The sequence below is a fragment of the Sprattus sprattus genome (genome assembly GCF_963457725.1).
Source record: "Sprattus sprattus genome assembly, chromosome: 20".
Lineage (NCBI taxonomy): Eukaryota > Metazoa > Chordata > Actinopteri > Clupeiformes > Clupeidae > Sprattus > Sprattus sprattus.
The window spans coordinates 20,140,078-20,161,364 of record NC_137918.1 but is presented as its reverse complement, the minus strand read 5'-3'; the positions used below and the strand labels follow the sequence as shown (position 1 = coordinate 20,161,364).

The 21,287-nt window shown below is 41.4% G+C and overlaps 1 protein-coding gene across 1 annotated transcript in view; it reads right to left on the bottom strand.

The window, feature by feature from the left end:
• ank2a (ankyrin 2a, neuronal) overlaps nt 1-21,287 on the bottom strand; it is a gene marked incomplete at its 5' end in the record, with an annotated part of 98,860 nt that overhangs the window by 2,510 nt on the left and 75,063 nt on the right. Inside the window, 4 exons of the mRNA XM_080859067.1 lie at nt 830-921; nt 1,361-1,534; nt 1,681-1,845; nt 2,028-2,111. Coding sequence (XP_080715193.1) covers nt 830-921; nt 1,361-1,534; nt 1,681-1,845; nt 2,028-2,111 — 515 coding nt within the window. The remainder of the gene's footprint in view (nt 1-829; nt 922-1,360; nt 1,535-1,680; nt 1,846-2,027; nt 2,112-21,287) is intronic.

Sequence of the window (21,287 nt, the reverse complement as noted above, 5' to 3'; positions counted from 1 at the left end):
GCTCAGTAGGGGCCAGATACCAGGCATAGTACACGAGGGAGAGAGGAGAGGCAGACACAGACAGAGCAGACAAAGTCAATACATAATATATTACTCTATGATATTATATTGTGATAAGGGAATGTTATTACATAATATATTACTATATGAAATTATATTACAATAAGGGAGTGTTATTACATAATATATTACTCTATAGCATTATATTATAATAAGGGAGTGTTATTAAATAATATATAACTATATGATATTATATTATAATAAGGGAGTGTTATTGTTTCCCCTTATCCACATGATCATGCTTCTTTCACATTATCTCGAGTTCCAGCAACCCACTCTTAATACCATGCACCGTGCCTCCATCTTTTAGTTTATTGTTTTGTTTCACACACACACACACACACACACACACACACACACACACACACACACACACACACACACACATTTCATACACGTACACACACACACACACACACACACACACACACACACACACACACACACACACACACACACACACACACAAACACACACACACACACACACACACAGACAAACACACACATTTCATACACGTACACACACACACACACACACACACACACACACACACACACACACACACACACACACACAAACACACACATTTCATACACGTACACACACACACACACACACACACACACACACACACACACACACACACACACACACACACACACACACAAAACACAAACACACACACGTGTTTCATACACGTACACACACACACACACACACACACACACACACACGCAAAAACACACACCATGCATATCTTCCAAACCTCCTAATCACAGATCCATCCTCCTTTATAATCTGCTGCTCTACAATCCGTGGAACATGAACTTTCTCTGAGAGCCCCATATACCTCATGGCCTGGGTGGGAGAAATTATAGAGGAACACTGAAAACTACAAAAACAAATGAATCCCGCACCTATAAACCCACCTGTGAGTGCTGGCCAGACTCACTCCTGGTATACACCTGATAAGAGAGGGATATGGAGCAAAACTAGGATCCCATGGAAACACAAGATCCCCCCCCTCCACCACCCAATTGAGGAACCAGAGACCAAGCAAGCATCGCAAATGTAGCATGATGATGTAGAATCTTAATCACGCTCAATGAAAATAATTAAGCCCACGACACTTTGAAACAGGAGAGTTTTCTTTATTTACGCTGGACTCTTCTGACTCAGAGTCACCGTTTGGAAGTCGGCATAATCCACTTATGTCAAAAAAGGAGTTCAGGTGTCAGTGAAGTAGGCAGTGTCCACATGGTTGCGTTCTGCTCTGACAGTGTGAGTGACCACTGACCTGACTGAAGTCGTCTTGAGCGGAGGGGAGATCGGAGGCGAGAGTGGGGTCTCCGTGATGCATCTCCATCCTCTCACCCTGCACTAGCGACGTCTGCACCACCTGGCTGACCTCGCCACTTCCCTCCTGTGTCGCTCCAGAGGCAGACGCACCCGGCCTTTCACAAAATGTCACCTAGAAGCACACACACACAGATATAAATGCCTATTACCACACTACAGTTACTATTGCGATCAGAAAACCGCACATGGTGCCCCAATGCAATCAGTGCCACACACACACACACACACACACACACACACACACACACACACACACACCTCTGTCTTGTCTCCATCACTCTTCAGCACCGTCCTCTTAATTACTTTGGAGTAGCCGTCCCCTTGGGCCACACTGACAGGGTCTTGTGGAGTTCCCTCAACCATCACTTCCTCCCTTTCCACTCCATCAGATGATACGCAGCGCTTGATTATCTTCCTGGTAACCTGAAGTAAACAAACCATCCAGACTGAATAAACAACATGTTTATAACATTAAACTCAATTCAAATATTCTGGCTGTGAGATTGCGCTAAAGTACAGCTAGGCCTAAATATCATCTGATTATGTTTATTCTGAGGTCCTATGTTGTTCTATTGGTAGAAATAATTAGATGAAATAACAGCTACCTTTTTCACCACCATATTCCCATCTTCATCCACATATTGCTCCTCAGAAGTGGTCTGCGGAGCAAAATCTGGGAATTCATCTCCCTGTTTGAAGAGAGAAGGGAAACATTAAGAGACATTCTGACCACTTGCTACTCATTCACTGTCCACTGGGGGTCAGTGGTCAGTCGGCTGTTAGAGAGGGGTTTGGTTTTAGTGTCGAGAACAGAACTCCTGGTTAAAGTCTTGAAAGCCAAAGAGAAATACACACAAAACACCTGGGATGGTAATGGAAGATGATCAGGGGTAAAAATTAAAGTAATGACAAAATCTGTTAAAAAGTTCAAGAAACCAAACACCATAAATATTTGACATCTTTGATTAAAATGTTGCCCTGATCTGTGCTGAAGGCTCAAATGTCCGCCCTAGACTCCACACTTCACACAGAATCCCCACTGACAGGGCATCACACAGAATCCCCACTGACAGGGCATCACACATGCAGAGCAGGCCAGCAGAAGCCCCTCCTGGCCCAGCCCTCAGCGCTATACCTGGATGATAACTCTCCTTCGAACCACTCTGGTGATAAGAACTTCCTCTTCAGAACTATCCGACTGCGCACCTAGCTCTTTTGCAATTTCCTAGCCAGGCAGGGAAAATTAATATTGTATCATAATACAGCCTTTGCTCATCAGAAGAGCACAGATGAAGTTCACAGACATAGTGTTGTTAGATCATTAGTTTCTTCCATGCACTACCATTTTGATTTTTCAAGAAACCAGTTTGGGGTAACCAGTTTTAGGGTTACCAGATTTAGGGTTAGGGTTAGAAACCAGTTAGAAACCAGGGACTTAGAAGCATGTTTGAGTCTGTGTGCAAGTCATCTCTACAAAATGAAGAAACTTGACTGAATGCTTGTTAATTTAACTTGTTAAACAGTAACGGACTTAAAAAAAAATAAACCACACCAGTTAGTTTTATTAAAAACGGTTAAATCCAAATTTCCAAGTTAAATATATTAAGTGCCAAAAGTGCCAAGGGACTGAGTCAATGAGGCAGAAGTGCAGGATAGGCAGCTCCAGGCAGGATTCAGGAGCTCATGCTCAAATCTCCTTACCCTCTTCAGACAGTCGCCATCGCCCACATACTCAGCTGCCCTCTGACGGAGGACCTCCCGGGGGCGCTGCTTTAAGGCTTGTCCAGTACTCCGTGAATTGGCTGTCTGACCTCTCTTTCCGTGTGACTTATCTGAGAGTTCATGGGTGAAAGGAGCATCTTCATAGTCCTCACTTCCTGATGAGAGTAAGGATCTCCGGTGCTGCTCTCGTAGCATAAAATGCATAGTGTTCCTACATCTCTCCGGTCTCTTTTTGACACCAAGGAGGGAATCCATCCTTGGATGAAAGTGTTGTTTCTTAATTTCATCAGGCTCTGTCTCAGAGTAATCTGAAATGGCTTGTTTACATTCAAAGAACATCTCTGGGTCTGAGTCTTCATGGAATTGGTGTGCTTGAGATTTAGGCTTTACATCAGTGATAGCATCCTCATAGAAGTCATGTAGAGTACACACATCCATAGGCATGACCTCTGGGCTGAAGAACATGTCCTGTTCCTCAGCGGTAGGAACATCCCTCAGAAAAGATTCCGCCTCTTTATTCAGCAACAGTTGCTTTGTGCATACAGCACTTGGCTCCTCATGTTTACTTGTGGACGTTTTAACAGTTCCTGCCTCTAAACTGACACGAGGAACAGCCAACGAATATTCCTCTGGAGTTGTAGACAGCTGGAAAGAGGAAATCTCTTCCACGTCTGCCTGGCTTAGACTAACTGAAGCTGACAATGGAGGAGTATTTTGTGAAAATGAATGGGGAGATTCATGAAGAGGCTGGACAATATCTTCCTCTAGTGAGTGCAAAGCAGCTGTCATCGGTACAAGCTGTTGGGACCTGGGGATAAATGTAGGATCGGCCACAGTTTCTCTATCTCGTGCAAAGGTTATGTTTTCCAAGTCATTGGAAGCCGTTTCCATGGGCTCAACCTGTTTTTGAGTGAAGGCAGTGGCTTGTTCCTCAAAATCAAAGCATTTTGATAATCTACCTGTGTCTGGTGTCTGTGCAGTCACATCTGAAGTACATACATTTGTGTCGTCGGTGGTATACGGAGTAGTTTGACACACATATGTCTTCTCATCATGTCCACTGTCATCAGGAGGGGATGCAGCTATAAAAGAGCTTAACTGGTATGATGATCCAGCAAGCTCACAAACCAGTATACTACTCGCTGCAGCAGTATCAACCATGTCTAAGTGACCTTGGCTAGGGGCAAGATAGGTCTGGCCAAGAGAAATATTTGTTCTACTTTCTCTTACATCAGATTCTATCAGGGCGTGTGGCAACAGCTGATTCTGAGGTGTTACATTTACATTTAATGTTGGGTCAGACTCCTCTGTATGGAAAATGAGTTCTGTGGATGAGGCTTGGCTTACGTCACTCCCCATAGCTTCTTCACATTCTTCGGTTGATTCGGGGATCTTCATATCTGTGACTGAACCTACAGCAGGATCTGGTGTATCAGGTCCTTGGGTTTGCCATGACACAGCTGGAGCCATATTGCTCAACTTGCCAGGATCAGTTCCCTGATGTTTCACTGAGCCAGAGGCAACTTTGATAAGATCAGGGGTTACTCTAAGTCCTTCAGAACATGTGTGACTGGACAATGAGAACAAACCACTAGATGTCAGGGGAACATCTGCTAAGGTACCCTCTGCTATGATGTCATCCGAAGGGCCACTGTCCACTGACTCCAGACTGAGTCGGTCACCTCTATCTTTCTGAGGTGAAGAATCCTTGCCCTCAACGGATATAAGGCCCACTCTGTACAAACTTCCGGAGGTTTCCTCAAATCTAAGAGATGACTCCTCGTCAGGTCTGGGGATCTCACCAGTTTTGTGCTCCTTTTCATTTGTTTGACATTCAGATCCTCCAGATGACACTCCTTGCATAATAGATTTGTGTGGTGCACCTGTATGTTGACCTGGAGATTGTGGTGAGCCATCCTGACTATCCTTGGATGTGTGTTGAAGGAGATCTGGCACCAGTGGGATAGGCTCATGAACACTAAATGGCACGTCTATTGCCTCTGCAGGTGCCACTCTCTCATTAGGATACGGACTAAAATCACATGTGTTTTCACTCGGTTCAACTGTCTCCACTTGACTTGCAGGGGAGAAGGTGTTTCTTACAGGTGACATCAAAGATGCACTGGCCTTATGACAAACCTCCAGTTTACTCGGCTCAGAATCAGGTAACACTGCTTGATCCAAAGTGCCTGACACCTATGATGTTATCATGAAATGGGATGAAAAAAACAACAAAAACTCAAATGAGATGTGTTCTTCAAAAAAAACACATAGTACAATCCCACACATAAACTCAGTGCATTATCAAGATACATTTCAAATCTATCAAGCTCAATTGTGTAGTAGCCCCAATACATTCTTTGGGACCATTTTTCAAACAAAACTAAACTAAAGCTAAACATTAGGGCAAGTGCATAATTAATAAGGCAATGCAAAGCACATACAGATTTAAGGGGCACTGACACAAAGGTATCTTTATGCCTCCAATTTTTTATTTTCAATCTTTTTATCCTAACTACTTGATACAAAGTATACATAATATATATATATATATATCTATACATATATATATATATATATATATATAATTTATATTATAAGCTTATGAGCGACCCAAGTCAGACAAAAGCAATTTCACCCCAAGGCTGATTCGATACCATTGATATGTTACATGTCACCTTTACATTTGCGTCAGAAGTGAATGAATGCAAAGCAGTGCTTGTACTCCGTGGGAACTGAGCCTGTGAGCACAGAGCATGCACCATGCTCTACCACTTTATGTAATTAACGATCACCTTTGAAGCTGTGAGAGATGTGACTGTTACAATATTGCCATGCCACTGCTAATATTTGACAGCATGTCATGTAAGCTGGTGGTTTGTGGAGTAGTTACGCATCATGGTGTTGAGGCACTTTAGGACAGGATCAGAATGGGGACAGCAGTAAGAATCACAATGCTGAGACTTCCTGAATCAGCCTTTTTTTGGGGAGGGTTGGGAGACTCGTCCTGTTGGCCTTATGCAAACATGCAAAACAGGGCGAGCGAGTCAAACTCTAAGAAGCAGAGACATTAGTAGGCGTTTAAGCTTCAGGTCTGAAACTATGCTCAGGGATTCAGCACTATTTCCTGTGACACAGCATCCTTTCAGTGCAAGCACTCTTACCAACACTGGGAGCCAGCTGCCAGCCTTTGTCATCATTCCTCCTGAGTTGTGTCCACCCCCATTTTTCTTGTTGGCAATTTTTCCAGCTTTCTCTTTCTACACTGATGAACAAAATCTTTTCCTCTTCTGCAGTGGTTCTTTTTGTTGTTGATGCTCCTCAGATTGTTCTTGACAAAGGAGTTGTTGCTCTGCTTTCTTTCAGTTCATGGATTATGCCAACTGGCACATGACTCAAACATTTAAATTCTCTTCAGCTTCACTCTGATTCAGCTTGAGCTCAAATATGAAAAGTGCAAGATTAACAAGGTATTTCAACCAAAGAAAAAACATCTTCACTGCAAAATGATACCTAAGCTATCAGAGCTCCTAGCCCTTGCTCATATCTGTCACTGTTCTTTACACACTTCTTCTGTCACTGTTCTTTAGACACTTCTTTTGTCACTGTTCTTTACACACTTCTTCTGTCACTGTTCTTTACACACTTATTCTGTCACTGTTCTTTAGACACTTCTTATGTCACTGTTCTTTAGACACTTCTTATGTCACTGTTCTTTACACACTTCTTCTGTCACTGTTCTTTAGACACTTCTTATGTCACTGTTCTTTACACACTTCTTCTGTCACTGTTCTTTACACACTTATTCTGTCACTGTTCTTTAGACACTTCTTATGTCACTGTTCTTTAGACACTTCTTATGTCACTGTTCTTTACACACTTCTTATGTCACTGTTCTTTACACACTTCTTCTGTCACTGTTCTTTAAACCCTTCTTTTGTCACTGCTCTTTAAACACCTCATCTGTCACTGCTCTTTGTTAAACTGGGTTGTTGGTGAGTACAATTAACCTACTGGTACCATTTTGTGGTTTTCACTCATTATAAATAAAACATATGTGCTAAAAATGTGCTAAAAAAAACAACCCAATTACACCAGAAACCAATAGACCTTTTCCAGCTAAGTTACTGCCATGTCTGCTGATACACACTATTGTGGAGCACAAAAGAGGCTGGCATATGTAACAAATGATGATCCTCTGGCTAAAAGCCAGACCAAATAAATAAATTAAACCAAATCCGCTCCTCAAGAAGGACCGGCAAACGCTAATGGTAAAGCTATGTTCTGCATGCCAAGAGGGTCAACAACACAGCAACAACTGTTTTCTACATTTGAGCACACAAAATTGGATCAGAACTTAAATATGACAGTTTGATCCCATTCCTTTCCAATACAACAGTGTGATGATATAACAAGAACATTTCATAATGTGGAAAGGAAGGCAACAGATTTATATCTTCATCAAACTCAATCAAGAAATTACTAGGATCAGGGTGATGCTTTCCCAGGCTACAGGACGAGACATTTCAAATTTGCACACATAAATCGTTGTCTCAATTTCAATTAGAATAGTTATAAATATCGGCTTTGCTTGTACTACATTAATGTACCTTGGAGGATGATTTCCTGATCAACTGCACTGTGCTTCCTTATACAGTATGGCAGAGTTAACCAGATCCATAAAATGACCAAAATATTCTACTGGGCAAAATCCTATGACGTCATGGATCATTTATCGCTAATAAACTGGGGATTTAAAATAATCACACCTACCACACTGTGGTTACAAATAAACTCTCAATGGCAGTTAATAATCAGCTAGTTTTCCAGTTTATACTGGGTCTAAGGGCATTAACAAAGGTTTTAACTGCATCAAATTTCATATGGTCTATAGTTATCATGACATATGAAATCAAGGTAATGCACAAACAAAAGAGTGTGGTGGGTGTGATTTATAAATGTTGTCTTTCATTGATACCTATTTGGGTTTAAACTATAAATGTGCCTGCCTGTCCTGTTTAGCATGTTTTAGCATGTTAGTTTTTTCTACCCTTCATCCTCCATCCAGCCCTCTCAAAAACACCGGTCTTGCTAATGAAGGTTTCTCCCTTATACAGTGGGTCATACACATGTGCCATAAGTGTGCTTGGGACTGCTTTGTAAACCAGCTGGAACACAGGAGAAATAATCGAGGCCTCGCTATCAGCTTTGAATTTAGTCTGAGCCGATGAATCTTTGCCACTGGAGAATGATGTACTTTCTTGAGGCTCATTATCATAAAAGTCAGATCCGGGAGACTCTGGCCGATTCTGGAACATTTCTTCAAGATCAAAGCTGGAATCATCAATGTCTGATGTTACAAACTCGGGTGAGGATGAGCTATCTTCTAAACATGGCACTCTATGATCAGGTAATGATGTTCTGAACTGAGGAACTGGCGAGTCAGATGGCAAACATGTAAATTCATTAATTGAAGAAACGGACTCAGGAGAAAGAGGCCTTGAGTCATCTTCTGGGTAATCCAGGTACAGAAGTGCTCTATCACTCTCAGAAATGTCTGACTCAGGAGACGCATGCCTGTGTATAGCTGAATCACTACGGTGGCTGTCACTATGCCTGTGTATAGCTGCATCACTACGGTGGGGGTCACTGAGTTCATATTGCACTGAGTCTAGTTCAGGTGACTCTGGTCTTTCATAATCTAAGAGAGTCTCTAGGCATAACTTAGACAGCTCAGTGTCTGAGACCAATGATTCAGTTGACGGAGATGTACTGTCTGGAATATATTCATGTAGTGAGGGACACAACTCAGAATACTCAATGTCTAGGACTGGTGACGTGGGAGAGGATGATCTACTTCCTGTGCAAAGTAACGTCTCAAATCTAACATGACCAAAGTCAGGAATAGGTGAATCAGGAGACAGAAGTCTACCTTCATCACATAAACACAATGGGTCCGGTGAATCTATTCTCCCTTCTATGAACAATTCCTCAAGATTAAGTTCAGAGTATTCAATATCTGACGCTAAAGATACCGGAGATGATGATCGTTTTCCTGTAAAGTTAATCTGTTCAAATGTATGGCAGCCAAATTCAGGAATAGGGGAATCAGGAGACAGAGGTCTACCTGATTCACATAAACACAATGATTCCGGTGAGGACATTCTTTCCTCCTCTAACCATTCAAGGAAAGAAAAGGAATAGTCATTTTCAGATGTGAGGGAGTCTGGTGATATTGTTCTATGCTCACTCAGACCTCTGGCAGTCCTGTTGGTGCTTATTTCTGATTCTGGTGACTCTGGTCTGTCTTCACTGAACCACTCTTCAAGACACATTTCAGAGTATTCATTATCTGATACTAGAGATATGGGAGATGATGTTCTACTATTTCCAAAGACAGACTGGTCAAATATTGGGCAAACAAACGCAGGAATAGGTGAATCAGGAGACAGAGGTCTACATGAATCTGGTGAATATGATGAATCTGGAGACCAAATTCTCTCTTCATTGAATAACTCATTCAGACATAACTCAGAATACTCAATGTCTAGGATTGATGATGTGGGAGAGGATGATCTACTTCCTGTGTAGATTAACGTCTCAAATTTAACATGACCAAAGTCAGGAATAGGTGAATCAGGAGACAGAAGTCTACCTTCATCACATAAACACAATGGTTCTGGTGAATCTATTTTCCCTTCTGGGAACAATTCCTCAAGATAGAGGTCAGAGTATTCAATGTCTGATGCTAAAGAATCGGGAGATGATGATCTGCTAGTTGAACATATCAGCTGGTCACATGTAGAATGAATATATTCAGGAGTAGGGGATTCAGGAGACATGGGCCTTCTGTCTGTGAAAAAATCTAAATACAGCTCTTCTTCTGTGTTTTCTGATGTTAGAGATGCCGGGGATGTGCTCCTGAGATGTGCGGAGTGAGTTATACTAACCACCAAAGGACATTCATACTGAGGGACAGGTGAGTCGGGTGAGAGGGCCCTGAACTCATTCAATTCAGCCAAAGATTCAGGTGAAGGTGGGCTAAACCACTGACACCACTCCAGGAAATCCTGTGCATAATCTTCAGATGCACTTAAGGAGTCTGGAGATAGAGATCGATTTTCAGATTCAAAGTCTGGAGGCTGTGACTGAGGTGAATCTGGTCTGGTCTCGCTAAATAGTTCCTCAATACCAAGTTCAGAGTATTCAATCTCTGATGATACAGATTCAGGAGGGGAAGATGGGTATTCATTAAATGATAACATATAAGTGTCCAGACAGTTTTCGTACTGTGGAACTGGAGAATCTACAGAGAGGGGTCTGCTCTCATCAACTGATGTAAAGGATTCTGGGGATGATGGTCGGTTATCTACAAAAAAATCTTCAACAGATAAGAGGGCTCCATCACTATCTGAAATTACCGATTGACATGACTGTGATCTGTAGACAGAAGATGATTTAGAAGGTAGGGACTCAGAATCAGATGTAAAAGAATATTGCCTTCCTAGTTGTCCAGGCTCCGAGGGCTGCAATGGCAGAGTGGAGATAAGTTCATCTCGACAAGAAATAATTACTTCAGACTTTAAGCCTGACAACTGTACTGACAGCACTGTTGGTATCATTTTACTTGTAAAGTCACTTAAAGTTTCAGCAACAACAATAGTAGCATGAACTTCCTCACTCATATGGGATTGATCACTACACTCATCGGCCTCTTCTCTTTCTGTTGTTCTTTCAGTGTAAACTATTTGTTCAAAAATTCCCGCCTTAGAACAGAGATGTTCTCCTTTAAAAGGTGGGTCATACATATGGGACATCAGCTTGCATGGTATGGTTTTGTATACCAGTCTATACTTTTTGGGAAATGAAATATCAGCAGACACTGCCCCTACACTTTCCAAGGCCATGATTTTTACTGGTGGCCCCATTTCACTCTCAAGAGATTTTGATCCCGGCCCCCTCTTTAAGGAAGTATCATATGACTCTCCTGAGTTTGGAAAGTTTTTACTAATCACAAAGCCTGCAGCATCTGGAGATATAGGAAGACGGCTACTTTCATCTATGATTGAATCAGGAGATTGTGGCCTACCCTCATCATAATCCCAAGAGAAGCAGGACTCATCATCGGATAATGTTGGTACGGGTGATGGGCCCAGATCACTTTTAACTGCTCCTGTCAATATGTTCTGAGGCAAATAGTTAGCATATTGAGGAATTGGAGAGTCGGGAGAGAGAGGTCTAAACTCCAATGACGTATGAGAACCTGGTGAGGATGGTCTCACCTCTTTCAACCAATGCTCCAGGAAAGATAGCTTGTAGTCAGACTCTGAGGATAGAGAATCAGGTGACAGTGGTCGGAGTGCCATCACACATTCACCAAACACATTGCTTAATGCCTCATCGGACCATGATAGAGGGGACTCTCGTCTCACCTCATATGGCACTTGTTCATAGTTCCAGTTGGTTTCAAAGTACTCTATGTCTGATGATGCTGACTGAGGAGATGCAGATCTGTTCCACTGAATGGCAGGCACTGTAGACATATTAAACTGAGGTACAGGGGAGTCAGGAGTAAGGGATCTAGTGAAGGAATTAGACTCAAGAGATGAAGGCCTGTCCTCATGGAAGTTTTCCAGATAATACTCTTCACTATCACGCTCTGATATTGCAGAAATGGGAGATAAGCTTTGTATACCAGTGGAGTGCATCGAGATAGTCGATGGAATTTCATACTGTGCAACTGGTGAGACAGGTGATATGGGCCTGTTTTCATCGAGTGATGAAATGGATTCAGGAAATAAGGCTCGCACTTCTTCAAGCTTTTTTGAGAAAAGTAACCAGAATTCTGTTTCAGATATCAGTGACTCCAGTGTCAAGGGCTTACATTTAAACACGTATGTATTGGTGGTTTCATCATCTAAAATAACTGATTCTGGTGAATCTGGTCTGTCCTCGTTAAACAACTCTGCCAGACAAAGGTCAGAGTACTCAACATCTGACGCTAGAGATACAGAAGATGATGATCGTCTACTTGTGAAGTTTAACTGTTCAAATGTATGGCAGCCGTATTGAGGAATAGGTGAATCAGGAGACAGAGGTCTACCTGATTCACATAAACACAATGATTCCGGTGAATCTATTCTCCCTTCTTGGAATAATTCCTCAAGATAGAGGTCAGAGTACTCAATATCTGATGCTAACGATATGGGAGACGATGATCTGCTAGTTGAACATACCAGCGGGTCACATGTAGAAGGAAAAAATTCAGGAATAGGTGAATCGGGAGACAGTGGTCTACATGCATCTGGTGAATATGATGACTCTGGAGACCACGTTCTGTCTTCATTGAATAACTCATTGAGACACAACTCAGAATACTCAATATCTAGGATTGATGATGTGGGAGAGGATGATCTACTTCCTGTGAAGAATGACGTCTCAAATTTAGCAAGACCAAAGTCAGGAATAGGTGAATCAGGAGACAGAAGTCTACCTTCATCACATAAACACAATGGTTCCGGTGAATCTATTCTCCCCTCTTGGAACAATTCCTCAAGATAAAGGTCAGAGTATTCAATATCTGACGCAAAAGATACCGGAGATGATGATCTTTTACCTGTAAAGTTTATCTGTTCAAATGTATGGCAGCCAAATTCAGGAATAGGGGAATCTGGAGACAGGGGTGTATATTCATCTAATGATGTAAAGGCTTCTGGTGAGGACATTCTTTCTTCCTCTAACCATTCAAGGAAAGATAAAGAATAATCATTTTTAGATGTGAGGGAGTCTGGTGATATTGTTCTATGCTCACTCAGACCTCTGGCAGTCCTGTTGGTGCTTATTTCTGATTCTGGTGACTCTGGTCTGTCTTCACTGAACCACTCTTCAAGACACATTTCAGAGTATTCATTATCTGATACTAGAGATATGGGAGATGATGTTCTATTATTTACAAAGACACACTGGTCAAATATTGGGCAAACAAAGGCAGGAATAGGTGAATCAGGAGACAGAGGTCTACATGCATCTGGTGAATATGATGAATCTAGAGACCACCTTCTGTCTTCATCAAACAACTCATTCAGACACAACTCAGAATACTCAATGTCTAGGACTGGTGATGTGGGAGAGGATGATCTACTTCCTGTGTAGATTAACGTCTCAAATGTATCATGACCAAAGTCAGGAATAGGTGAATCAGGAGACAGAAGTCTACCTTCATCACATAAACACAATGGTTCCGGTGAACATGATCTGAGTTCATCCAGTTCATACATTGAAAAGTCATCATAAGAAGACAAAGACTCTGGTGATAGAGGTCTGTTTGCATGATCTCTGTAGTAATCCTTTTGCCTACTGTCAATGGGAGAATATATGTCTTGAGTATCTGAATCAGGAGAGAGAAATCTGTCCTTGTCTGCACACAAGTCATGTGAAAGAGTCCTGTGGATTTTGGAATAAACCTGCCCTGATTCATTATTGTCACATTGTGATGCTGCTGACTGCGATGTTAGGACCATTTGTTCACTTAATTCTTTTTCTATTTCTCTACCTGCTTCGTTACGTAATGCACTTTTCGAGTTTGAGCATTGTGATGAGTGTACTGTGGTAGCTTGTACTGACCAGCCTGGTTCATTACCTACATCCAGCTGTATAATTTTAATTGTATAATGCTTTGTTTCTTCAGGTGTTGATGGTCTATATTCAGTCACATCTTTGCTGGTGGCTTCATCATCTAAAATAACTGATTCTGGTGAATCTGGTCTGTCCTCGTTAAACAACGCTGACAGACAGAGGTCAGAGTATTCAACATCTGATGCTAGAGATACAGGAGATGATGATCGTCTGCCTGTGAAGTTTATCTGTTCAAATGTATGGCAGCCATATATAGAAATAGGTGAATCAGGAGAAAGAGGTCTTCCTGATTCACATAAACATAATGGTTCCGGTGAATTTATTCTCCCCTCTTGGAACAATTCCTCAAGATTAAGTTCAGAGTACTCAATATCTGATGCTAAAGATACGGGAGATGATGATCGTTTACCTGCAAAGTTTATCTGTTCAAATGTATGGCACCCAAATTCAGGAATAGGGGAATCAGGAGACAGGGGTGTATATTCATCTAATGATGTAAAGGCTTCTGGTGAGGACCTTCTTTCCTCCTCTAAGCATTCAAGGAAAGATAAAGAATAGTCATTTTCAGATGTGAGGGAGTCTGGTGATATTGTTCTATGCTCACTCAGACCTCTGGCAGTCCTGTTGGTGCTTATTTCTGATTCTGGTGACTCTGGTCTGTCTTCACTGAACCACTCTTCAAAACATATTTCAGAGTATTCATTATCTGATACTAGAGATATGGGAGATGATGTTCTACTATTTCCAAAGACAGACTGGTCAAATATTGGGCAAACAAAGGCAGGAATAGGTGAATCAGGAGACAGAGGTCTACATGCATCTGGTGAATATGATGAATCTGGAGACCATGTTCTTTCTTCATTGAACAAATCATTCAGACACAACTCAGGATACTCAATGTCTAGGACTGGTGATGTGGGAGGGGATGATCTACTTCCTGTGTAGATGAACGTCTCAAATGTATCATGACCAAAGTCAGGAATAGGTGAATCAGGAGACAGAAGTCTACCTTCATCATATAAACACAATGGTTCCGGTGAACATGATCTGAGTTCCTCCAGTTCATACATTGAATAGTCGTCATAAGAAGACATAGATTCTGGTGATAGAGGTCTGTTTGCATGATCTCTGGAATATTCCTTTTGCCTTCTTTCATTGGGAGAATTTATGTCTTGAGTATCTGAATCAGGAGAGAGAAATCTGTCCTTGTCTGCACACAAGTCATGTGAAAGAGTGCTGTGGATTTTGGAATAAACCTGCCCTGATTCATTATTGTCACATTGTGATGCTGCTGACTGGGATGTTAAGACCATTTGTTCACTTAATTCTTTTTCTATTTCTCTACCTGCTTCGTTACGTAATGCACTTTTCGAGTTTGAGCATTGTGTTGAGTGTACTGTGGTAACTGGGGTAGCTTGTACTGACCAGTATGGTTCATTACCTATATCCAGCTGTATAATTTTAATTGAATAATGCTTTGTTTCCTCCGGTGTTGATGGTCTATATTCAGTCAAATCTTTACTGGTGGCTTCATCATCTAAAATAACTGATTCTGGTGAATCTGGTCTGTCCTCGTCAAACAACTCTGACAGACAGAGGTCCGAGTACTCAACATCTGATGCTAGAGATACAGGAGATGATGATCGTCTACCTGTGAAGTTTAACTGTTCAAATGTATGGCAGCCATATTCAGGAATAGGTGAATCAGGAGACAGAGGTCTACCTGATTCACATAAACACAATGGTTCTGGTGAATCTATTCTCCCTTCTTGGAATAATTCCTCAAGATAGAGGTCAGAGTATTCAATATCTGATGCTAACGATATGGGAGACGATGATCTGCTAGTTGAACATATCAGCTGGTCACATGTAGAAGGAATATATTCAGGGATAGGTGAATCAGGAGACAGAGGTCTACATGTATCTGGTGAATATGATGAATCTGGAGACCATGTTCTGTCTTCATTGAACAACTCATTCAGACACAACTCAGAATACTCAATGTCTAGGACTGGTGATGTGGGAGAGGATGATCTACTTCCTGTGTAGATTAACGTCTCAAATTTAGCAAGACCAAAGTCAGGAATAGGTGAATCAGGAGACAGAAATCTACCTTCATCACATAAACATAATGGTTCTGGTGATTCTATTCTCCCCTCTTGGAACAATTCCTCAAGATTAAGGTCAGAGTATTCAACATCTGACGCTAATGATACAGGAGATGATGATCGTTTACCTGTGAATTGTATCTGTTCAAATATATGGCAGCCAAATTCAGGAATAGGGGAATCAGGACACAGTGGTGTATATTCATCTAATGATGTAAAAGCTTCTGGTGAGGATGTTCTATCCTCCTCTAACCATTCAAGGAAAGATAAAGAATAGTCATTTTCAGATGTGAGGGAGTCTGGTGTTGTTGGTCTATGCTCACTCAGACCTCTCACAGTCCTGTTGGTGCTTAGTTCTGATTCTGGTGACTCTGGTCTGTCTTCACTGAACAACTCTTCAAGACACATTTCAGAGTATTCATTATCTGATTCTAGAGATATAGGAGACGATGTTCTGTTACTTCCATAGACAAACTGCTCAAATATTGGGCAAGCAAAGGCAGGAATAGGTGAATCAGGAGACAGAGGTCTACATGCATCTGGTGAATATGATGAATCTAGAGACCACCTTCTGTCTTCATCAAACAACTCATTCAGACACAACTCAGAATACTCAATGTCTAGGACTGGTGATGTGGGAGAGGATGATCTACTTCCTGTGTAGATTAACGTCTCAAATGTATCATGACCAAAGTCAGGAATAGGTGAATCAGGAGACAGAAGTCTACCTTCATCACATAAACACAATGGTTCCGGTGAACATGATCTGAGTTCATCCAGTTCATACATTGAATAGTCATCATAAGAAGACAAAGACTCTGGTGATAGAGGTCTGTTTGCATGATCTCTGTAGTATTCCTTTTGCCTACTGTCAATGGGAGAATATATGTCTTGAGTATCTGAATCAGGAGAGAGAAATCTGTCCTTGTCTGCACACAAGTCATGTGACAGAGTGCTGTGGATTTTGGAATAAACCTGCCTTGATTCATTATTTTCACATTGTGATGCTGCTGACTGGGATGTTAGGACCATTTGTTCACTTAATTCTTTTTCTATTTCTCTACCTGCTTCGTTACGTAATGCACTTTTCGAGTTTGAGCATTGTGATGAGTGTACTGTGGTAGCTTGTACTGACCAGCCTGGTTCATTACCTATATCCAGCTGTATAATTTTAATTGTATAATGCTTTGTTTCTTCAGGTGTTGATGGTCTATATTCAGTCACATCTTTGCTGGTGGCTTCATCATCTAAAATAACTGATTCTGGTGAATCTGGTCTGTCCTCGTTAAACAACGCTGACAGACAGAGGTCAGAGTATTCAACATCTGATGCTAGAGATACAGGAGATGATGATCGTCTGCCTGTGAAGTTTAACTGTTCAAATGCAAGGCAGCCAAATTCAGGAATAGGTGAATCAGGAGACAGAGGTCTACCTGATTCACATAAACACAATGGTTCCGGTGAATAAATTCTCCCTTCTTGGAATAATTCCTCAAGATAGAGGTCAGAGTATTCAATGTCTGATGCTAACGATTTGGGAGACGATGATCTGCTATTTGAACATATCAGCTGGTCACATGTAGAAGGAATAAAGTCAGGAATAGGTGAATCAGGAGACAGAGGTCTACATGCATCTGGTGAATGTGATGAAACCGGAGACCACGATATGTCTTCATCAAACAACTCATTTAGACACAACTCAGAATACTCAATGTCTAGGACTGGTGATGTGGGAGAGGATGATCTACTTCCTGTGTATATTAACGTCTCAAATTTAGCAAGACCAAAGTCAGGAATAGGTGAATCAGGAGACAGAGGTCTACCTGATTCACATAAACACAATGGTTCCGGTGAATCTATTCTCCCCTCTTGGAACAAATCCTCAAGGTAAAGGTCAGAGTATTCAATATCTGACGCTAGAGATACAGGAGATGATGATCGTCTACCTGTGAAGTTTATCTGTTCAAATGTATAGCACCCAAATTCAGGAATAGGGGAATCAGGAGACAGGGGTGTATATTCATCTAATGATGTAAAGGCTTCAGGTGAGGATCTTCTTTCTTCCTCTAACCATTCAAGGAAAGATAAAGAATAGTCATTTTCAGATGTGAGGGAGTCTGGTGATATTGGTCTATGCTCACTCAGACCTCTGGCAGTCCTGTTGGTGCTTAGTTCTGATTCCGGTGACTCTGGTCTGTCTTCACTGAACCACTCTTCAAGACACATTTCAGAGTATTCATTATCTGATACTAGAGATATGGGAGATGATGTTCTACTATTTCCAAAGACAGACTGGTCAAATATTGGGCAAACAAACGCAGGAATAGGTGAATCAGGAGACAGAGGTCTACATGCATCTGGTGAATATGATGAATCTGGAGACCACGTTCTGTCTTCATTGAACAACTCATTCAGACACAACTCAGAATACTCAATGTCTAGGACTGGTGATGTGGGAGAGGATGATCTACTTCCTGTGTAGATTAACGTCTCAAATGTATCATGACCAAAGTCAGGAATAGGTGAATCAGGAGACAGAAGTCTACCTTCATCATATAAACACAATGGTTCCGGTGAACATGATCTGAGTTCCTCCAGTTCATACATTGAATAGTCGTTATAAGAAGACATAGATTCTGGTGATAGAGGTCTGTTTGCATGATCTCTGGAATATTCCTTTTGCCTTCTTTCATTGGGAGAATTTATGTCTTGAGTATCTGAATCAGGAGAGAGAAATCTGTCCTTGTCTGCACACAAGTCATGTGAAAGAGTGCTGTGGATTTTGGAATAAACCTGCCCTGATTCATTATTGTCACATTGTGATGCTGCTGACTGGGATGTTAGGACCATTTGTTCACTTAATTCTTTTTCTATTTCTCTACCTGCTATGTTATGTAATGCACTTTTTGAGTCTGAGCATTGTGTTGAGTGTACTGTGGTAACTGGGGTAGCTTGTACTGACCAGTATGGTTCATTACCTATATCCAGCTGTATAATTTTAATTGAATAATGCTTTGTTTCCTCCGGTGTTGATGGTCTATATTCAGTCACATCTTTACTGGTGGCTTCATCATCTAAAATAACTGATTCTGGTGAATCTGGTCTGTCCTCGTCCAACAACTCTGACAGACAGAGGTCAGAGTACTCAACATCTGACGCTAGAGATACAGGAGATGATGATCGTCTACCTGTGAAGTTTAACTGTTCAAATGTATGGCAGCCATATTCAGGAATAGGTGAATCAGGAGACAGAGGTCTACCTGATTCACATAAACACAATGGTTCTGGTGAATCTATTCTCCCTTCTTGGAATAATTCCTCAAGATAGAGGTCAGAGTATTCAATATCTGATGCTAACGATATGGGAGACGATGATCTGCTAGTTGAACATATCAGCTGGTCACATGTAGAAGGAATATATTCAGGGATAGGTGAATCAGGAGACAGAGGTCTACATGTATCTGGTGAATATGATGAATCTGGAGACCATGTTCTGTCTTCATTGAACAACTCATTCAGACACAACTCAGAATACTCAATGTCTAGGACTGGTGATGTGGGAGAGGATGATCTACTTCCTGTGTAGATTAACATCTCAAATTTAGCAAGACCAAAGTCAGGAATAGGTGAATCAGGAGACAGAGGTCTACCTGATTCACATAAACACAATGGTTCCGGTGAATCTATTCTCCCCTCTTGGAACAAATCCTCAAGGTAAAGGTCAGAGTATTCAATATCTGACGCTAGAGATACAGGAGATGATGATCGTCTACCTGTGAAGTTTATCTGTTCAAATGTATAGCACCCAAATTCAGGAATAGGGGAATCAGGAGACAGGGGTGTATATTCATCTAATGATGTAAAGGCTTCAGGTGAGGATCTTCTTTCTTCCTCTAACCATTCAAGGAAAGATAAAGAATAGTCATTTTCAGATGTGAGGGAGTCTGGTGATATTGGTCTATGCTCACTCAGACCTCTGGCAGTCCTGTTGGTGCTTAGTTCTGATTCTGGTGACTCTGGTCTGTCTTCACTGAACCACTCTTCAAGACACATTTCAGAGTATTCATTATCTGATACTAGAGATATGGGAGATGATGTTCTACTATTTCCAAAGACAGACTGGTCAAATATTGGGCAAACAAACGCAGGAATAGGTGAATCAGGAGACAGAGGTCTACATGCATCTGGTGAATATGATGAATCTGGAGACCACGTTCTGTCTTCATTGAACAACTCATTCAGACACAACTCAGAATACTCAATGTCTAGGACTGGTGATGTGGGAGAGGATGATCTACTTCCTGTGTAGATTAACGTCTCAAATGTATCATGACCAAAGTCAGGAATAGGTGAATCAGGAGACAGAAGTCTACCTTCATCATATAAACACAATAGTTCCGGTGAACATGATCTGAGTTCCTCCAGTTCATACATTGAATAGTCGTCATAAGAAGACATAGATTCTGGTGATAGAGGTCTGTTTGCATGATCTCTGGAATATTCCTTTTGCCTTCTTTCATTGGGAGAATTTATGTCTTGAGTATCTGAATCAGGAGAGAGAAATCTGTCCTTGTCTGCACACAAGTCATGTGAAAGAGTGCTGTGGATTTTGGAATAAACCTGCCCTGATTCATTATTGTCACATTGTGATGCTGCTGACTGGGATGTTAGGACCATTTGTTCACTTAATTCTTTTTCTATTTCTCTACCTGCTATGTTATGTAATGCACTTTTTGAGTCTGAGCATTGTGTTGAGTGTACTGTGGTAACTGGGGTAGCTTGTACTGACCAGTATGGTTCATTACCTATATCCAGCTGTATAATTTTAATTGAATAATGCTTTGTTTCCTCCGGTGTTGATGGTCTATATTCAGTCACATCTTTACTGGTGGCTTCATCATCTAAAATAACTGATTCTGGTGAATCTGGTCTGTCCTCGTCAAACAACTCTGACAGACAGAGGTCAGAGTACTCAACATCTGACACTAGAGATAGAGGAGATGATGATCGTCTACCTGTGAAGTTTAACTGTTCAAATGTATGGCAGCCATATTCAGGAATAGGTGAATCAGGAGACAGAGGTCTACCTGATTCACATAAACACAATGGTTCTGGTGAATCTATTCTCCCTTCTTGGAATAATTCCTCAAGATAGAGGTCAGAGTATTCAATATCTGATGCTAACGATATGGGAGACGATGATCTGCTAGTTGAACATATCAGCTGGTCACATGTAGAAGGAATATATTCAGGGATAGGTGAATCAGGAGACAGAGGTCTACATGTATCTGGTGAATATGATGAATCTGGAGACCATGTTCTGTCTTCATTGAACAACTCATTCAGACACAACTCAGAATACTCAATGTCTAGGACTGGTGATGTGGGAGAGGATGATCT